We start from the raw sequence: 16,617 nt of genomic DNA, 5'->3' as shown, positions 1-16,617 counted from the left end.
CTGAGCTCTCCGCCTGATCGAGGCAACGGGTGGATCGCCTGAATGCCGCTGAAGGCTTTGCTTAATATTTTTTATTGGTATTTATCTAAAACAGCAAGGTTTAATGACCCTGCGGCTGCGCAGGTCGTTGTCGTATTGTGTACATGCATGCGGAGACTGCTCTAAAACGCTCACATGCACATCGTACTCATTTGTTTACAACCTGTTAAAGGTGCTTAGGAAGCCGAAAATATTTTCTGTTGGTTTGCTAAACAAAGGAAGGCGACAAAAATAAATAAACAAACAAATGTTACCCAATCATGTAAGCAGTACCATATGCATCAAGCAGCCGTCACAAGCTTGCATGCAATAGTTTACAAGGATTCCGCGATATAATTGTTATAACGCGCGCAAGGTAGAGCGTTCACTACAAGAAGTTCACAATTATATCAGCCTCAGATAGTATAAAATTGTGATACGCTCCATGCTCGATATGCGGACATGAAAATGCTCGAGGTCTCGTTGGTTGTAAGTAATCACCGGAGTCACTTCTAGTGACTGTCTAACATGGATCGCGAGGAAGTGACAACCGCAGAGCACAGAGCACAGCTGCCGTAACACAAATGCGTTATTCCGATTGTGGTCCACGAAAACCGCGCTACTTGGAGCGAAGTTCAACAGTAGCACCAAGACGGTGTGTAATACACGAACTGACGGTAAGCGTTGTCCGCTCGCACGGCTATGCACTGCACATTATGCAGTAGCGGTATAGCAGCGTAAGTCGTTTTTTTTTTGTGCCGTTTCGGTGGCGGGACAGCTTGTTCATGCGGCTATGTTGCGCACTTACCCTCGCAGATTTTCCAAGATCGAGACATTTCCTTCTATATTCGCTGTCTAGCGCTGGCGAGCATGTGTGTTGCGTTCGCCCGTTTGGGAAGGGTGCATGGCGAACGGGCGCGAACAGGGGCAGTACGTTCTTGTACAGTTCGGTTCCGTGAAGCTCGCAAACGATCGCATCCCGCCCCTTTAACTGTTTGTCGCAATTCTTGCAATCCACAACAGAGCATGCATTTTCTCTTTTGCATTTCCACTGCTGCGTCGAGGCATACACGCCGGCGACTTACGAGGCAAGTAATGACGCCGTGTTCTGAGCGCACCGGTGGCGCCATCTGGTCTCAAACGGAAGAACTGCGCGCTGTAAACGGTCTATAGAATATGGGGTAGTGTGTTCAGGCACGGCCGCTTGATGCAAAGCGCAAAGCGAGGTCGCTTTGCGCTTTGTATCTAGCGGCCGTGGTTCAGGCGCCGCCGCTCACCATGCATTGGCGTGTCGCAGCGCGCATCGAAAGTGCGGCGGCGCTGCTGTAGCACGGGCTGTCGGGAAAAGGCGCGCTTTTCGTTGTCGTCTGCTAGTCAGTGACGCGTACGCGTGCATTGACGCGGTTGCGTGGTACGCGGCTCACAGAAAGTTTGTCATGTGATCCTTTTCTCGTGCTATAATTGCCGCTGGCCGACCGACAGTGAAGAAATGCCGAATCGTCGGCGGCAACGGCACTGCTTTACACCTGTGTGCACAACAGGCTACCATTGGACTAAGGGTGAGCAGCCGTCGCTTTTCGCTGTTCCAAAAGATGAAGCGCAGGAAGATCTGTGAGCGGAATTTGCACCGGAAAGACAAGACCCTGGATGAAACGTACTCGGTATGAAAACTGCACTTCGAGCCATCGTGCATTCTCAGAGATTATGTTCACGTTATAAACGGAGGAGTCCGCATACCACGCGGGAAACCAGAGTTGACGCCGGACGCCGTGCCGACGTTGCTTCCCAATAACCCGAGCTACTTGTCATTTTTTTGTCAAGGGCATCAAACAGTCACGAGAGGCAGGGCGAAAAGGAAAAACTGCATGCGAAAATCAGACGATGTTCATAAGTATGCCACCGCGGCCGTCTGATCATGAATTGGTCACGATTTCGAGGTCGCGTTTCCTGCTCGCTGTAGTATGCACAATAGTTTGTTCATCACCCTTGTGTTCAAACTTTCCTCGGCAGCAGTACCCGCTGTAAGTTCTCTGCGCCTGTACACAATGCAGCTATTGGAAAATAATTTGGAGCTGCTTTTCCGCAATTTTGGCTGTTTTGCGGCCGTCTGCTAGTCACTGCTCTTTTTTTATTGCGTAAGCAATACTGCGCCGGGTTTCGAGCCATCGCGTAGCTCCCGGCGGTGCCCACGGTTGACCTTCAGCCGCAGCGAGGTCAAACAGATGGAGCGCCGTTGCCATAGAAACCGTTTCAGCCGCGCTCCACCAGGCGGTAGGACCGTCGGTTAGCCGCCGCTGCCGAGCGCCTAGTCGCACGCTCTCGACGCATGTGTCGGAATGTGGAGAGAGGAAGCGGGAGGGAAACGGGGAATGAATACGCGCGTTCGCCTCCGGCAAAACAGTTACTGCTTGCTTACGCTATTTGCCCGGTTTAACCAGAGCTAAACCTCAGCTAATTTTTCTTCCGTGTGCGACTTGTCCTATCGCATTTAACTTTATTTGTCGTGCATGTACAATGACAAACATTTACAGGACACGTTATTGAAGTGTTGGCTTTTGAAAGGACCAAAAATACTCTGTGCGATGTACAGAACGAACTGCCGCGTATCGGGAGGAGTGCATGCAGTGACAGCCCATGCTCTGGTGGCGCCATCTCGTGGCTTTCGACATCAACAGCGACAGCCGCGAGTCCTCCCTGAACACACTACCCCATATTCTAGTACACTATAATCACACGAGTGCCTTTTGCATTTCATCTCCAACGAAACGTAGCCGCCGCTGCCGTGTTCGAACCCGGGAACTCCGGCTCAGTAGCCGAGCCACTGCAGCGGGTCATGAAAGACGTGGAAGAGAAGAGCCATATTGGACTTTTGTTTACATCTCTCATCTTCCTAAAACAAAATTTAATTTCATATCATTAAAAATTTTTCTCGCATATTTTTTTACAAGCTGACATGTCTGTCTTTTTCTTTTGCTTTTATATTAAGATGAATGTGTTTTGAGGGCCCTTCCGTAAACGCGCGCGTCACACACAGTTGGCCGTTAGCTGCCGTGGCTATGGTGGTTAGCCACACTACCGTGTGCGTTAGGTGAAGATAGGAGCGTCTTCTTTGAAAAAGGGTGGTGGCATTGCATTATGCATCGGTACCACATCGGTACACTTTGCAACTCTACAATCTAGCGATGGCCGCGCCCTTCAACATCCTTACAAGTTTGAAGTTTCAGTTACACTTCCAGTTTCAGTTTCACAGCTTCGCTCGGGAGGTGGCTAAAGTGGCGGTCGCGAGAACCAGTGGCGCTGTAGTCGAGCGTTTCAACAAACTGTTCGGATCTTGTTAAATTGGTAAAATGGTTTTATGAGGAAAGGAAATGGCGCAGTATCTGTCTCGCACAAGGAGAGGCCCTTGGTATTCCCAATGCATTGGCGAAAATGTGGCAGAAGTGACGTCAAAATTTAGGCTTAAAAAGTCGGCCACTAGCAACGTTGTCGTTGTTGCTAAGAAAACTCGGGCCACTAGCAACGGCGTAGGGCGTCGTTAGCGTCGTTGTTGCTAGGGGCCCGAGTGTTTCTCGGTGGCGGTGGACGGGCTTTCGGCACGGTGTGTTCGGCCTTGCGTGTTAAAGTCTACATGCCTGGCGTCGTGAGGTTACGCACGCATCTAAGATTGCTTTTAAATGCAGCAAATAACCGCTCATTTGATATTTTGTTCGTCAAACTTGGTGTCGTTACGCGGAGCGATCGATGCATTGAAATGAATCTCGCGAAAAGGTGGCACTCCGGAACCGCGCTTCGACACGCGAAGAAGCGTTGATTGTTTTGATCAGCGAACTTTCGCACCTCACCAAACAGCACAGAAACATGAAGCCGCTCTCGGCGATGCTGAGCTGCGTGTCGAAGGCCACACGGCGTGTGTATGGTAGCCCGAGGAGGATGGTGAGCTGAGCTATAAGCGGCGCGCAAGGGCGTCCGCAGAATTTTTTGCAGGGGGGGGCCCCATTGGCTGTTGGCGCCGGAGGGGGGGGGGGGGGGGGGTATGTTCGTAGCAAAAAGGCACTATTTGCGGAGTAAATTTATTTATTTATAAATAAATAAAATAAATAAGTAAAATACACGCATGAAAGAAAAATTACAAACAGCAAATTAAAGCGTGGCTAGGAGAGATACATTGGAGTTTATCAACGAAGAAACAATTAAAATTAATAAAAATGCAAAAAGATACTATCACTTCGTGGAGAAGAGTGCTCAGTCTTGCTGCATACGGGTTCTCGACACACCCGGATTGATGACCAGCACACAGCACAATATGTTCACAAACACGCAACGACAGTCAGTCAGTAAACAGCAACTGTAGACGCCTCGGATTTTTCTGGGCGAATTGCGTGATGACACGGGTGATAAATTCATTCCTGTGCTTCATTACACGCTCTCGGTGCACACTCATCATACAAAGGCCGTCCAGTCTGTCGTTTGTCATCGTTGAGCGTAGCCACGTTTTCACTCTCCTCATTGTACTGAAGGAGCGTTCGACCGTACAGGTAGTAACTGGCAAAGCCAGAGCCACCTCAATGGCTTTTGCAACACCAGGGAAGAATGTCTTGGCCTGATGTAGAAGCTCGCAGTAAGTTATTTCTGATGGGTCCCCAGTTTTGTTGCACCACATCTCGTACCAAGAGATGGCCTCTTCCTTGAAGTTGTCGATGCCGTAAAAGCACTGGAGTTCTTCGGCGAGAACAGCGAACTCAACACGGCTCAAGTGCTTCATTTTGGATGGATGCAGCTGGATAAGTTTGAAGCTCCTCTCATTGCTTTCAGAAAAGCGCCGAGCTAAAGATGCAGTGAGGGAGTCCAAGTACGGCACATATATTGCCACACGGTAGTATTCCTCCGGCGACTGAATCCCGTAGTTGTCTCGGTGGGCCTGACGAGAGACTTGTCTTGGCACAGATATCACCACATTTAAGTGATTGGCTGCCTCCCTTGCTGCATTCATGATGTTAGAGAACTCCTCTACAGCGTTCGTCCGGTGGCCGCGAAAAATACGTTGCAGCTCAGTGATGTGGTCATGCACAGAATGGAAGTCCATGGATACACCTTGCAGAATGTTCGTAACTGGTTCGAGCCGAGCGCTGTACTTCGCTACAATATGCAAGCAGACGATGAAAGATGAGCTTGTTGTTGCGCAGTAGAGGATGTGAGCTCGTTGTCTAGTTGCAGCGTTCGAGCATGATTCCGTGGACGCGAGCTCCTCGAGTGCTTCGACTATGGCCACGTAATGCTAAGAGAAGATCCTAATAGACTTATATTTTGCAGACCATCTTGTCTCACACAGCATCGGAATGTTCGGCACCAATTTTCTCCGGAGTACGCTCTCGCGGAAGAAGTTTATGGTTTGTTTGATTATGCCAATTGTGTTTCGAATTTCAGAGACGTCGTTCAGATCGTTGATGACGAGATTTAGTTTGTGACTTGCACAGTGGAAAAATAGTGCCTTCGGGAACTGTTTTTGTATAATTTTGTTCACTCCAGCTTCTTTTCCAGCCATTGTAGAGCATCCATCGTACCCCTGTCCAACGAGGTTCGAAAGAATCAGCCCGACATTCGTCAAAAACTTCAAGATTGCCGCGGCGATGCAAGCAGAGTTTAATTGCTCCAGCTCTACAAATCCCAAAAACTGCTCTCGAGCGCACACTTCGGCTCCCGCCTTGTCAATAAAGCGAACGCCTATAGACATCTGCTCTTTTCCTGAAATATCTGCAGTTTCGTCAGCAAGAACGGAAAAAGCAAACGCTTTGTTAGCTTCGGTAACTATCTGCTCTTTCAGGATGTCGCCACAGATTGTGATGATCTCGTTCTGGACGCGGACAGAAGTGTACTTGGCATTGCCAGCAGAAGAAGCGAAGTGCTCCTGAAGTAGAGTATCTCCAGCTTCTACACGAAAGTCAAGCAGATCATTGAAGACTCCACTATCGGACTGCTTGCCGCGAATTGGCAAGTCATGCGTCGCGCAAAACACAATGGTGGAAACTATTGGAAATAGTTTCTCACGGTTCCTTTCAACTTGTGCGTGCAGTGCTCTGTTCAGCTGCTCTACAACGGGTAGCTGCTTGCCTTTCATCACATCCATAAAGTTCTGTGAGGCCGTCATTGCCTCCTGGTGCCATTGGGATTTTACGTGATCCCTGCACGCCTCGTGCATTTTTCTGTAGTTACTGAAAGCGCGCACGATAAAACTTCCTTGAGTACCCCGGTGAACACGTGGAGGAAAAATGACGCAAAAACGACAAATAGCGCCTTTCGCTGTCGCTGAGTACGCAAGCCAGGGGGCGTAATCTCCCAGCCATTGATGTCGAAAAGGCCTCTTTCCAGGTGTTACATCCTTCTTAAAATCGTATGTAACATTTGGAGACCATGGCTTAGTAAGAAGACGTAACTTCAAAAAGTCCGGTATGCCAGTGAGTTTAGCTTTGCCTAGAAACTCTCCTAAGTCATATTCTTGAGGCAAGTTATTTGTTTTCTTGATGTTGTCTCCGGACTTCGATCCCAAGCAAGGAGAAAGGGAATCGTGTCGGCTTACTGCGTGACCGGAGCTCGCTGGTGAAGTTCCTTCCATGGAGACGACGACGTCGGCTACTGTCCGGTGATGAAAGGTTGCATCGCTCTGGTCAAATCCGGACTTAAATCCCAAGAAAGGAGAAATGGAATCATCTCGGCCTGCTGCATTACCTGAACTCACTGTTGACAGAGTCCCTTCCATGGAGTCGACGACATCAGCTACTGTCCGGTGATAAAAGCTTGCATCACTCTGTTCAAATGCTACACCGTTGTCACATATCCCACCAGAATCTGCAGGGGCGCATTTGGATAACGCTTCGTCAGACAACCGCTGACGCTTGAAGAAGCGCCGAATGTCCATCATTCGGAACCGCGCGAGACAAAGCTGGCTATGGAGTTCTTCGGGGTTGGTAGTGTTAACAATATATACACATTGATTGAAAAAACGGTTGAATGCGTACGTTGAAAACAAAAAATGACTATATATACAACGAAAACTTATTTACAAGATAAATGCACGCTCGCAGCTTCATACACCTCGCTCCATCTTGCTCGCGCAACCGCACAGTCGAGTATTTGCACACACACTACTCGCCGCTCGTCGTTTTCTCGTCTGCTGTCTTGATTCTTCTCAGCTTCGTTGACAACCGGCCACTAAAAATACCGAAGCACAAACACAGAGGCGCGCACACATGCAAGGGCCTACTTGCCGCAGTATCCCCGAATACGCACTTTGGGGGTGAAAGGAACGCCTTGTGACTTCTGAGGGGAAGGGACACTCGCCACTCCGGTCAGAAAATTTGTTTTGTGTGTTTTTATGGGGTTCAGAGCCCCAAAACGACTCAGGCTATGAGGGACGGAGTAGTACAGAGTTCCGGATAATGTCGACCACCTGGGTCTCTTTACCATGCACTGACATCGCACAGTACATGGGCGCTGTTGGGATTTGAGGCCCAGCCAGAGGTGACAGGCGAGCCAGGCGAGCCAGGCAGGCGCCATCGGGCTGCCTTGACCAAAGGCGCTGGTTTCCGGAGAAGATGCAAGGAACGCTGGTGTGGGGGCGCCTCTGGAGACTGCGTCGCCGTGAACAAAAGCAGCTGCTAATCCCCTTTGCCGAAGATTCTGAAAGCGGCGCTTCTACCGAACTGCGCTCTCCCGTGGATCGGAGGAGACAGCGAGCGGCGGCGGCGCCAACTCATCGCCTGCTTGCCCTTGAGCAGCCCGACAAAGCGGGGGTGGACACGGCTGATTTGTCCCTCCCTCCTGAAGAATTCATCGGTGGCCGGAATGTGCACTGTCTGCCTCCGTGTGGCTATCTCTCTAGAGATCAAAGAAACAGGCACCCATCTCAAGACGCCTCGAAACACATGCTCGCCGGTGCCGCTGTATGTCTGCAACGACGCGTCCCCGGACGCGGCACTTCGCAGATGTGACCCAAAGCTGGAAGCGGGGCCGCTTTTACTCTTTTTGCTGAGCGCACCGCCGCCCCTGGTGTGCGGCCATCACTCACGGTTAGAGTGAGTGATTTTCCAGGGGGGTGCAGCCGCCCCCCCTTGCCCCCCCCTCCGGACGCCCATGGCGGCGCGCAATGTCGTCTTTCTTCGCCTGGCGTCGGAAAAGGTTCACCGCACCTGTGCGCCGGTCTGTGTCTAGTTGCGTGTTTGCGGGGAGGGAGGTGTAGGAGTGTAGCGGCGAGCGGCGCTGTTTTTTTTATTCCTTCCTTTTACGAAGCGCTTGCGAGCCGCGCGCGATCCCCGCCCCGTAGCTCGGTGGAGAAAGAAGATAGTGAGGAGAGCCGATCCAACTTCCTGTTGCGGGGCGGCTTCACAAAAGGTGACGTCAGGGCCTCTCCTTAGTTCTTTCCTTCCTCCATGGTCTCGCATATCTCGGCGGACACCTGAACCTCGTCGTAAGGGAAGGGAGGAAGGTAGGAGTGAAACAAAGATAGAAGGAGGTATCGTAGTGGATGGATGGATGGGTGGATCGAAAACTTTATTAAGCAAGCGAGTTTGGACCCTTCAAGGTCTCAGGGCCCCCGCACAGCCCTCACATTACGCGCATGGTGTCTAGGCCACGTCTGTAGCGTGTGCTGGTATGCGAATTCCCAGGGAATCTAGTATATATAATCCTGTTTCCGTGCCATCCAGATGAAGGTACTGTGTGTGGCGATGTGCATCTATAAGTTCATGTATAGTGTTGTGCATGCCCATGCATGCCGTAGTGGAGGTCTCCGGAATAATTTCGACCACGTGGGAATCTAACATGCACTGACATCGCACAGCCCGCGGGCGCCTTTTGCGTTTCGCCTCTATCGCGCCTCTATCGAAACGTGTGTGTGGTGAAGTCTGTCCACTTGGTGACTACAAGCGAGTGATAAACACGACATCGTGCTTTGTACGTGGCTGCACTATTGGCAACAGAAATGACGCCACCCCGTTTTCTCACACCGGCTCCCGGTGACCGCCAGTTTAAAAGGTGGGAGCAAGTACTGCGTCGCAAGAACAGCTGGCTCGCACGTCTAAGGTATACGAGCGTCATCTTGAGGATGACGATATTAGCAAGGACTATAAGTACGTTGTACACTGACAAGAGATGCGAATTCCCTGGACTCTTTCCTTGTCTTCCAGAGCGGATCTCAAAACCAAAAAATGCGCAGTCCAGACGAAAGTCACCCCAAAAAACGGGCTTTCATGCAGGCTCACAAGTCCGGAGATCCTTGTATCGACTTGCATCGACGTACGTCGTCTTCAAGCGAGCCGTTGGTATACACTCATTCCGAATGAGTTGGTGCCACTTTCCTGGTCGGTCCCATCAGTATTACATCTGCACTGACGCTTGGTGGCCTTACAACTCTCAGGCTGCCCTCTACGAACTGCTGGCATGAAGCTATACAAGACGAGAGAGAGAGAAGGGGTATAGGGGTATACAAGATGGAATAACCAGGGAGGCGTATGGAGCTTTATTCTCCAAGAAGCTAGCTTCAGCTAGGGTGCCTAATAATTCCGAAGGCTGTTGTCAATAAGATGGTAGCTGCGTCGTGAATGGCTACAATTGTTGTACCAGCAGCTGTTGAAAACTGCAGCCTCGAGATCTGTCGTCGACCTTGAGAGAACCCTCATGGAAGCAGGAGGCTTAAGGTGGCGGTTCCACTGCCGCCATCTTGCGAGTAGTTCAGATTCTGCCACCAGGCTACGACACTGATCCATGACTGGGAAAGTGTCTACCCGTTTTGCCCCTGAGCGACCCGAGACTGGTTCTGGTTGAGATGTTGAGATGTGTTTCCGGTCCTTTCTTGACCCGCGCGCTGCGTGAAGACTTTTCTTTTGTTGCTGCGCCTGCCTTCAGAGGGTTACAGATGAACCATGGCAAACCCGGCTGCTTGTCCCCGTCGTGCGTGGGGGGAGGTTTTGGCTGGGGGGATTCGGCATGCTTCTTTCTCTGCCTGCCCCTTGCTGGTTTTTCCACAACCACACGCGGTAGCCTTCTGCATCTATGTAGCCAAGGCTAAGCATAGAGGGAAGAAGGGCCTTGCCGTCGCGAGTGGGGCTTCCTTTGTTCGGGTTATGGTTGTGGAAGGGTGAAGGGAAAAGTTGGAGAGCTGGGACAAAGAGGGTACCGTCTTTGCCCAAACGGCATCGGAGGGAAGATTATCTTTGTTCGGGATAAGGATGCGGGGCACGGGAATAAAGGACCGCTTCCCTCCCTCTCTTGTTTAGCCTTGGCTGCATAGCCACAGAGAGCTGTGCGGTCGACGTTACTGTCTGGAGGGCCTCATTTGAGGGTATGTGCCGCTTCGTTCTTGCGTTGTACCCGACTATAGACTTTTCTATTTTCAATGTCGATACATATATTAGTGTTGGCAAAGGAAAAGAAAGAAAGAAAAATAGTGCTGCCCAGCACGCAGTAAGCGAAAAGGGAAAGCGGACGACAAAAATAGAAAAGTGTGACATCATGCAAATTATATATGCTTTTTTATGTCCCAGGTATATACTTCTGGCGTTTTTTTTTTTTTTTTGCAATGAACCTTGTAGTTGAAGTCGGTGCTTTTCGTGTGTTCTTCTTTCTGCCCTCGTCTTTTGCGCGTACAATCACTTCGTCCCTGTTGATGCATAGTAATATTAGTAGTATAGATGCATATCATTCACAAAGCGGACTAAGTCTAAAACTGTACGTGGAAGGGGGGGAGGGGGGAGAAACGTTGTCAAAAAAGGGGCCGGCTATAAAGGGATAGTTCTGTAGGCACTTAGGGCGTCCCCCTCCCCTCTCCCGTTTGGATCCTGAACTGTGTGCTCTTATTTATGTTAGACGTACACCACCCGTCAAAAGTATACGGCCCAAGGGGTTTGCTTGTGAGGCCTGCTGCGTGCCTCGTTATGCATGCTCAGCGATCGTGACCTCTCGAGAGAGGAATAGCATCGCTTCCTCAACCCTCCCAATCTTTGGAGTGCTAGATGTGCTAGGGAGCCCCACTAAACAGCTTAGAAGCAAACACCTGGGGCTGTATACTTTTGACGGGGACTGTACGTCTTTCTTCTTGCATCTTCATCATCAGCCTGACTACACCCACTGCAGGGCAGTGAGTGTAGTCATCTTCTTGCATCTAGTTTGCCTTATTAGGTTGCTTACTGCCTCTAGAATTTTCCATCGCGTGCTGAAATGTATATCTTACTCGCCTTGCGTCGATTTGCCCTGATTTGGGGTTGGTCAAAGATAGAAAAAGCGTGCGTGCGTGTGTGCGCGTTCCCGCACGCGTACCTGGAAATTGAAGCACAGCTGTTATTTTCACACCGTCTGTTGTCAGGCAACTATAACGTCCTTCTAATCATTTTTTGATATATTTTTTTCCCGCGATATTTTATTTGACACTGAAATGCGATGTCAAGAGCGGCACGCTATGGAAGAACGTTGGCAGCTGCTTCCTTGTCTTGCTTCAGCTTCCCGTAATAATGCACGCGCTAAAAGCAGAGTGCATGCCTTTGTAGTTTTCGAACCAATATATTGGGCGGACTACTGTCCATTATTTCAATGTAACCGGAGTGTATTGTCATATTTATTGCACAGGGAACACGCAAGAAACGTGTGTAGTACAGTCATGAAATTTATGAGCGTGAACACGGGAGCGCATGGCAAGTATCCTCAAGACCTACTTGTGGCGACACGCGCCGGCTGCTTTCATCAACGTGGTGGAAAGGGCTATGCCGCCTTGCCTGCTTCCAGCAAGCAGAAGGACACACCTCCCTTTCCACTTTGTTTATGAAGGCGACCGCCGCGTATCGACAAGAGTAGGGCTCGAGGCTATCTGCCACGCGCTGCTGTGTTCACGCTCAACAATTTCATGACTGTACTTTCGTGTTGAGCCCGCCCTTTGGTTTCATGGGTTAGTAGCAAATCATTTTGAGATGGGCCAGTTGCCATGCATTCACACATTCGCAGCAAAATAATTCGCTTCTGATTTTTATTCCATACAACACCGTCCATTGCGTGCGAAGCAGTTTTTTTCAGCAAATACTGAATGATTAGACGCGCCGAACAGATAGCATTCTGTCGGATCTGGAATGCGCCAATTTTTCAATTAATTTATCAAGTAAAAAGAAGGCGAAAGCAATTACATGCACAGTTTTTACTGGTCGAACCAGTTAGTTTACTGTAGACGGCATGCACTTTCATCGTAGTGGTTATTCGGCTCCCCATGGTAATTCATGAATAGGCAAATAGATGTCACAGAGGTAAGGTAAGTGGTTTTATTGCATGATAAATGGAAGGGAAAAGATTGTTGCTAGCCCCGGCAACTGCCATTGCTGCTGGAAGCACCTGAGCTGGGGCAGCGGAAAAAAAGGATAGCAGGCAGTGTCTAGAAGTGAAATGAAAGCGGTGAGGGGATAGTAGAAAGGTCAGGGGGAGAGGTACACTGGCAATAAATCTATTTACATATTAGCATAATCACATATATACAGGTCGCACGCACGTGAAGGTCTTATAGAGCACAGTGCAAACACACGCGCACGACATAAAACCAATACATCTGGAGTGGGGGCGTCCAGCTGTTCATCGTCCAAGGTAGCACACGCGGAGCGTTCCCCGTCTGTTTGAGGAATGCACAGAGGCTCACCACTGTTCGCTCGAGGACGCGCGCACTGCCCTGCGGCCACAACAGCATCGTGAGAGCGTCTGGGAGAATGCCCAGAGCCCTGTAGGCTGCGAGCATGTCACGACGAGCATCGGCGAACGCGGTAGAGCGAAAGAGCAGGGGCTCTAGAGTTTCCGCCGCACCGCATCCGTCACAGAGGGCAGGGCATTTCAAGAGGCAAGGCAGTCATTCTAGCTGCTGGGCTGACTGCTGGTTACCTCAGGCAGTGCTTTCTTTTTTGCTTTTTCCCTGGCCTCTACAGCAATCCTGTTCCAGTCTGGGCGGCGCACTTCCATGGAGCGAGCAACGCGGGAGTCTACAATTTCTGGAAGAAGGCAGTCTCTATAAAAACGTACCAGAAATGGCTTCATTTTCGTTGCCCAGAAATTGTCATCTCGGCGTACCTCTTGCACGTGTATTCCCTTTGTTGTATACACTACGAAGTCACAGATATTCCTTCTGGTGACATGAAGCTGGCCCTGCACTTGGTAAAAATATCTGTGCGATCGTCTAAGCACTGGATCACCTTCTTTTTGCTTCTTCTCTGAGAACTTTCGCGCTGCTTCCAGGGGCTCACCTTCCTTTGCAGTTAACGGGCATTTCACCTCTACAATTCGGTCCTCGTCAACTACCCCGTCAGGTGACGCTGCCAGGAATCCATGCTCAAGGTCAACAAACAGCCCGCATGGTTGAACAACTCTGTTCATCTGTGCTCCATATAACTGGAGTGCAACGCTCTCATGCTGCTTGCCGTGCTCCGTGGCAGAATTTGTGAAGCTCTTTGGATGAAGCAGGGCCTTTACCAGTGCGTCACAGGGTGTGCAGTCCCTTCTTATGCAGACAGCGTGGAAATTTGAAGCAGTGAGGCGGAGCCTCCTTTGCTCGAACCAATTCGAATTGTCTGCCTGTCCCCGTGTTTGCGCCTCAATCTGTTCGCATAGTTCCTTATCAACTTGGAGCTCCTGTAGCTGCCTTTCTGCTTTCTCAGCTAACTCATCAGGTGGCATGTCTGGCTTCATGCAATTGGCCCCATAGTGAGGTGATGAGGTGCAAGCGGCACGGATCTTCCGGTCATGCTGGCTGTCAAAAAGTCTTTTCCTAGGCAATCGCCGGTCTTTTGCAGCCATTTTCCTGTTAGCATACTTCTTGTAGACAGCACCGGGGCTCTCGCAAATCATTGCTTTGCTAGTTTTTGCGTGCCACTGGGGCCCCAGCTGGAAGCTTAGCCCAGCAGCTTGGCAGCGATGCTCATAGGAACCCTTCTGGCACCGGTTGATCTGCTTGCCGCCACAAAGCTTAGCAACAAGAGACATGAGGGCTTCCGCAAGGTTGCTTGTGTCATCATTGATGAGACGGTCAGCTTTTTCCGCAATACTGTTGGCTGCAGTCATTATCTTTGTTTTCAGCATGGTAGGAAGCGTCCCGTATAAGTCTTCACCCTTGGTGCGGTCACAGAAATAACTTTTGCAGCCATCATGACACCCAAACACATGTTTTGGGCCATTTCTCAAGTCAGTGGCCAAATCACGAACAAGCTGTCTTTCATCAGCAGGATCCTCTCGTAACATTTCGGCATAGTGACTGACAGCCTTGCGCGCACCGTTCTTTATGCGCTTTATTCTCGGGCCCGATAACATGGGCCGGCCACCTTTGCTTTCCTTAGCAATGGCGTAGAGGCGGGAAGTGTAGCACTTGACAACATGGTTAGCACACTCATGCTTTCGGACGAAACGACCGTAGCTAACCTTTGTCTGAATCTGATAGTAAACGGACGAGTCTCCATCTCCTATAAAGGTGCGGTATTGAACCCCGTGCATCTCCATGCTTCGCTGGAAACCCTCAACAAGAACATCTGCCTCCATGGCCCCTGAGCTTTGGTCCCAGTTTTTGTAGCAAGTGTGCTTCTTTGCTTCAACGTTTTTTCTGGCATAAAACTGACAAGTGCTGCACAGCTTGTTTCTCACACCCAAGTAGAGGAGCTTTTTTGTACGCTTACCTATGATGACGGCCACGCCAGAATTGGCACAATATCGGTGGCCATGGCTCCTGTGGGACCAGCCACCATCAACTACCACTGTTATCTTTGGGGTGCAGCCATCCTCGCAGAAATCACCAGCTGCTTCTGCTAGTCTCTTTTCCTCCTTGCCAGCTTCAGTCATTTGCCCCAGGAGCACAGCTTCCCATTGCTGAAAGAAAATCGAACATACGTTGAAGCATGTCTCTTCACAACAGGTTGAAAGTTCCTTCCCCTGTTGTGCTGTTTCTCGCAAGTATCAGCCTCCTTTGGATTTTGCCTAGCACATGGAAAGGTTCACGCCCAACTAGAAATCAGGACGACACTGCATATATCCTTCGAATTTCAGCTTTTGCCTCTTGTATGCACGACGTACTACAAATAAATGTAACACCCTTAGGCGCATGGAAGATCGAATGAGTTGCTAAGAATGACATGTCAAGCCATGACATAATAATAACTGGTTTTACAAACTTCTCTTTCCCCTCTTTCATGACAACATACCCTAGTTGCACACATAATATGGGACGACGAATATAAAGCGAGGGGAGACTTTTGGAGGCTTGAAAAAATGACTCCTCGCCAAAAAAGAACCGAAAACGCACGTAGACAACACGTGAAGGACACCTGCTAACAAGAGCAAACGTGTAAGATGAATACAGTTATTATGGTAGCTAACAATGTCTTGTGCATTTTTTTATGTACGCGGACAAAAATTGGAAATATGGATGTAGGAACGGTGCAGTTCATTCTTTGTGCTGGTACAATTTGAGAGGATTTGTGCATTGGAACAAAGGAAAAGGCTGAATTATCTGTGTGGCGGTAATTTTCTCTTCTTGTGTATGTTTTCTGGTGCTTCAATTTGATAAAACTTGTGAGTGTTGAGGTCTTCGCATGTTTACCGCATATTGTGGATTGGCTGTCTGTCTTAATTCAGCGCAAACAAATGTAATGGGAATCATCAGTACCTGAAACATTTATAGTTCTAAATCAGGCAGGAACCACAAAAGACAGGACAAAGAGAGCAACAGCTGCACAAAATGGGATATTCCGCACTACACATACAAAGTCGCATGGAAACGAAACTTGGCAATATGCCAGTGCGCATACCTTTCCTAGTGCCTCCTCTCGACGCAGGAACGTTCCCTTGCCCATGACAGGGATCTCCATGACCGCCATTGCCTCCTCCAGATGCGAGTGGCCAGACCCGATGCTTGTGAATGCCCACACAGTAGCATCGTTTATGCCAAGAGCTGCCTTATCTGTGAGAGGCGTTGGCTCTGCAACAGGGTCGGTAGCGACTCTTTTGAGTTCATGGCAACCATTGCACTGAAATTTGAACTCCGACCAGAGGCCGATCCTTCTTTCCTCTTTATACTCAAAGCGCCCTCCATTAGGACAAGGGCAGCGGTGTTCGCCAAGCTCTTGTACAGCCTTTATGAAGTGGTCCACAGACACAACTCTTCTTCCACATATGCCCGCATCCTGCGCTGTCGGGAAGCTGCTGTCCCTCTGAAAGACGAGCTCTGGCAAGGGATTCTCAATTCCTAGGCCATCCCAGTAGTCAGTCATTGTGGCTTCGCAGCTAGTAGCACATGACGCAGATTGTGGTGATGTGCAGTGTGTTCTGCTTGATGCCGGGCTGCTGTTCGTCGGTAGCGCTGCCTGTTTTCTGTAAAGCACAATGTGAGGAGTGAAACAAACACAATATTAAAATGAGGCAAGGCGAAACAAAGATGCCAAATAATTTTGCCAGCATCGCAATTTAGGTAAACCTCGTGTGCATTGTAGATGAAAAGGGCTGACTGCGCTAGTAAGCACGACACTTCAATACGGCGCCGGAAAAAAAGGGAACTGTAGTACAAGCAAATAGATGGTTATCTTATATGAACGTTGAGAAACACGG

General features: G+C 49.7%; 1 protein-coding gene across 1 annotated transcript; it reads right to left on the bottom strand.

The window, feature by feature from the left end:
• Positions 1-12,888: 12,888 nt before the first annotated feature.
• LOC149372021 (uncharacterized) lies at positions 12,889-16,283 on the bottom strand. The gene is made up of 2 exons (XM_089581484.1): positions 15,822-16,283; positions 12,889-14,883 (listed from the first exon to the last, which is right to left on the bottom strand). Exons 1-2 carry the CDS (start codon positions 16,281-16,283, stop codon positions 12,889-12,891), a joined length of 2,457 nt encoding a protein of 818 aa, XP_089437610.1.
• Between the last annotated feature and the right edge of the window lie 334 nt (positions 16,284-16,617).

This window comes from Amblyomma mixtum, chromosome 1 (assembly GCF_055824585.1).
Source record: "Amblyomma mixtum isolate Tamu chromosome 1, ASM5582458v1, whole genome shotgun sequence".
NCBI lineage: Eukaryota > Metazoa > Arthropoda > Arachnida > Ixodida > Ixodidae > Amblyomma > Amblyomma mixtum.
The sequence above is the reverse complement of the archived record's forward strand: the minus strand, read 5'-3'. Positions and strand labels throughout refer to the sequence as shown.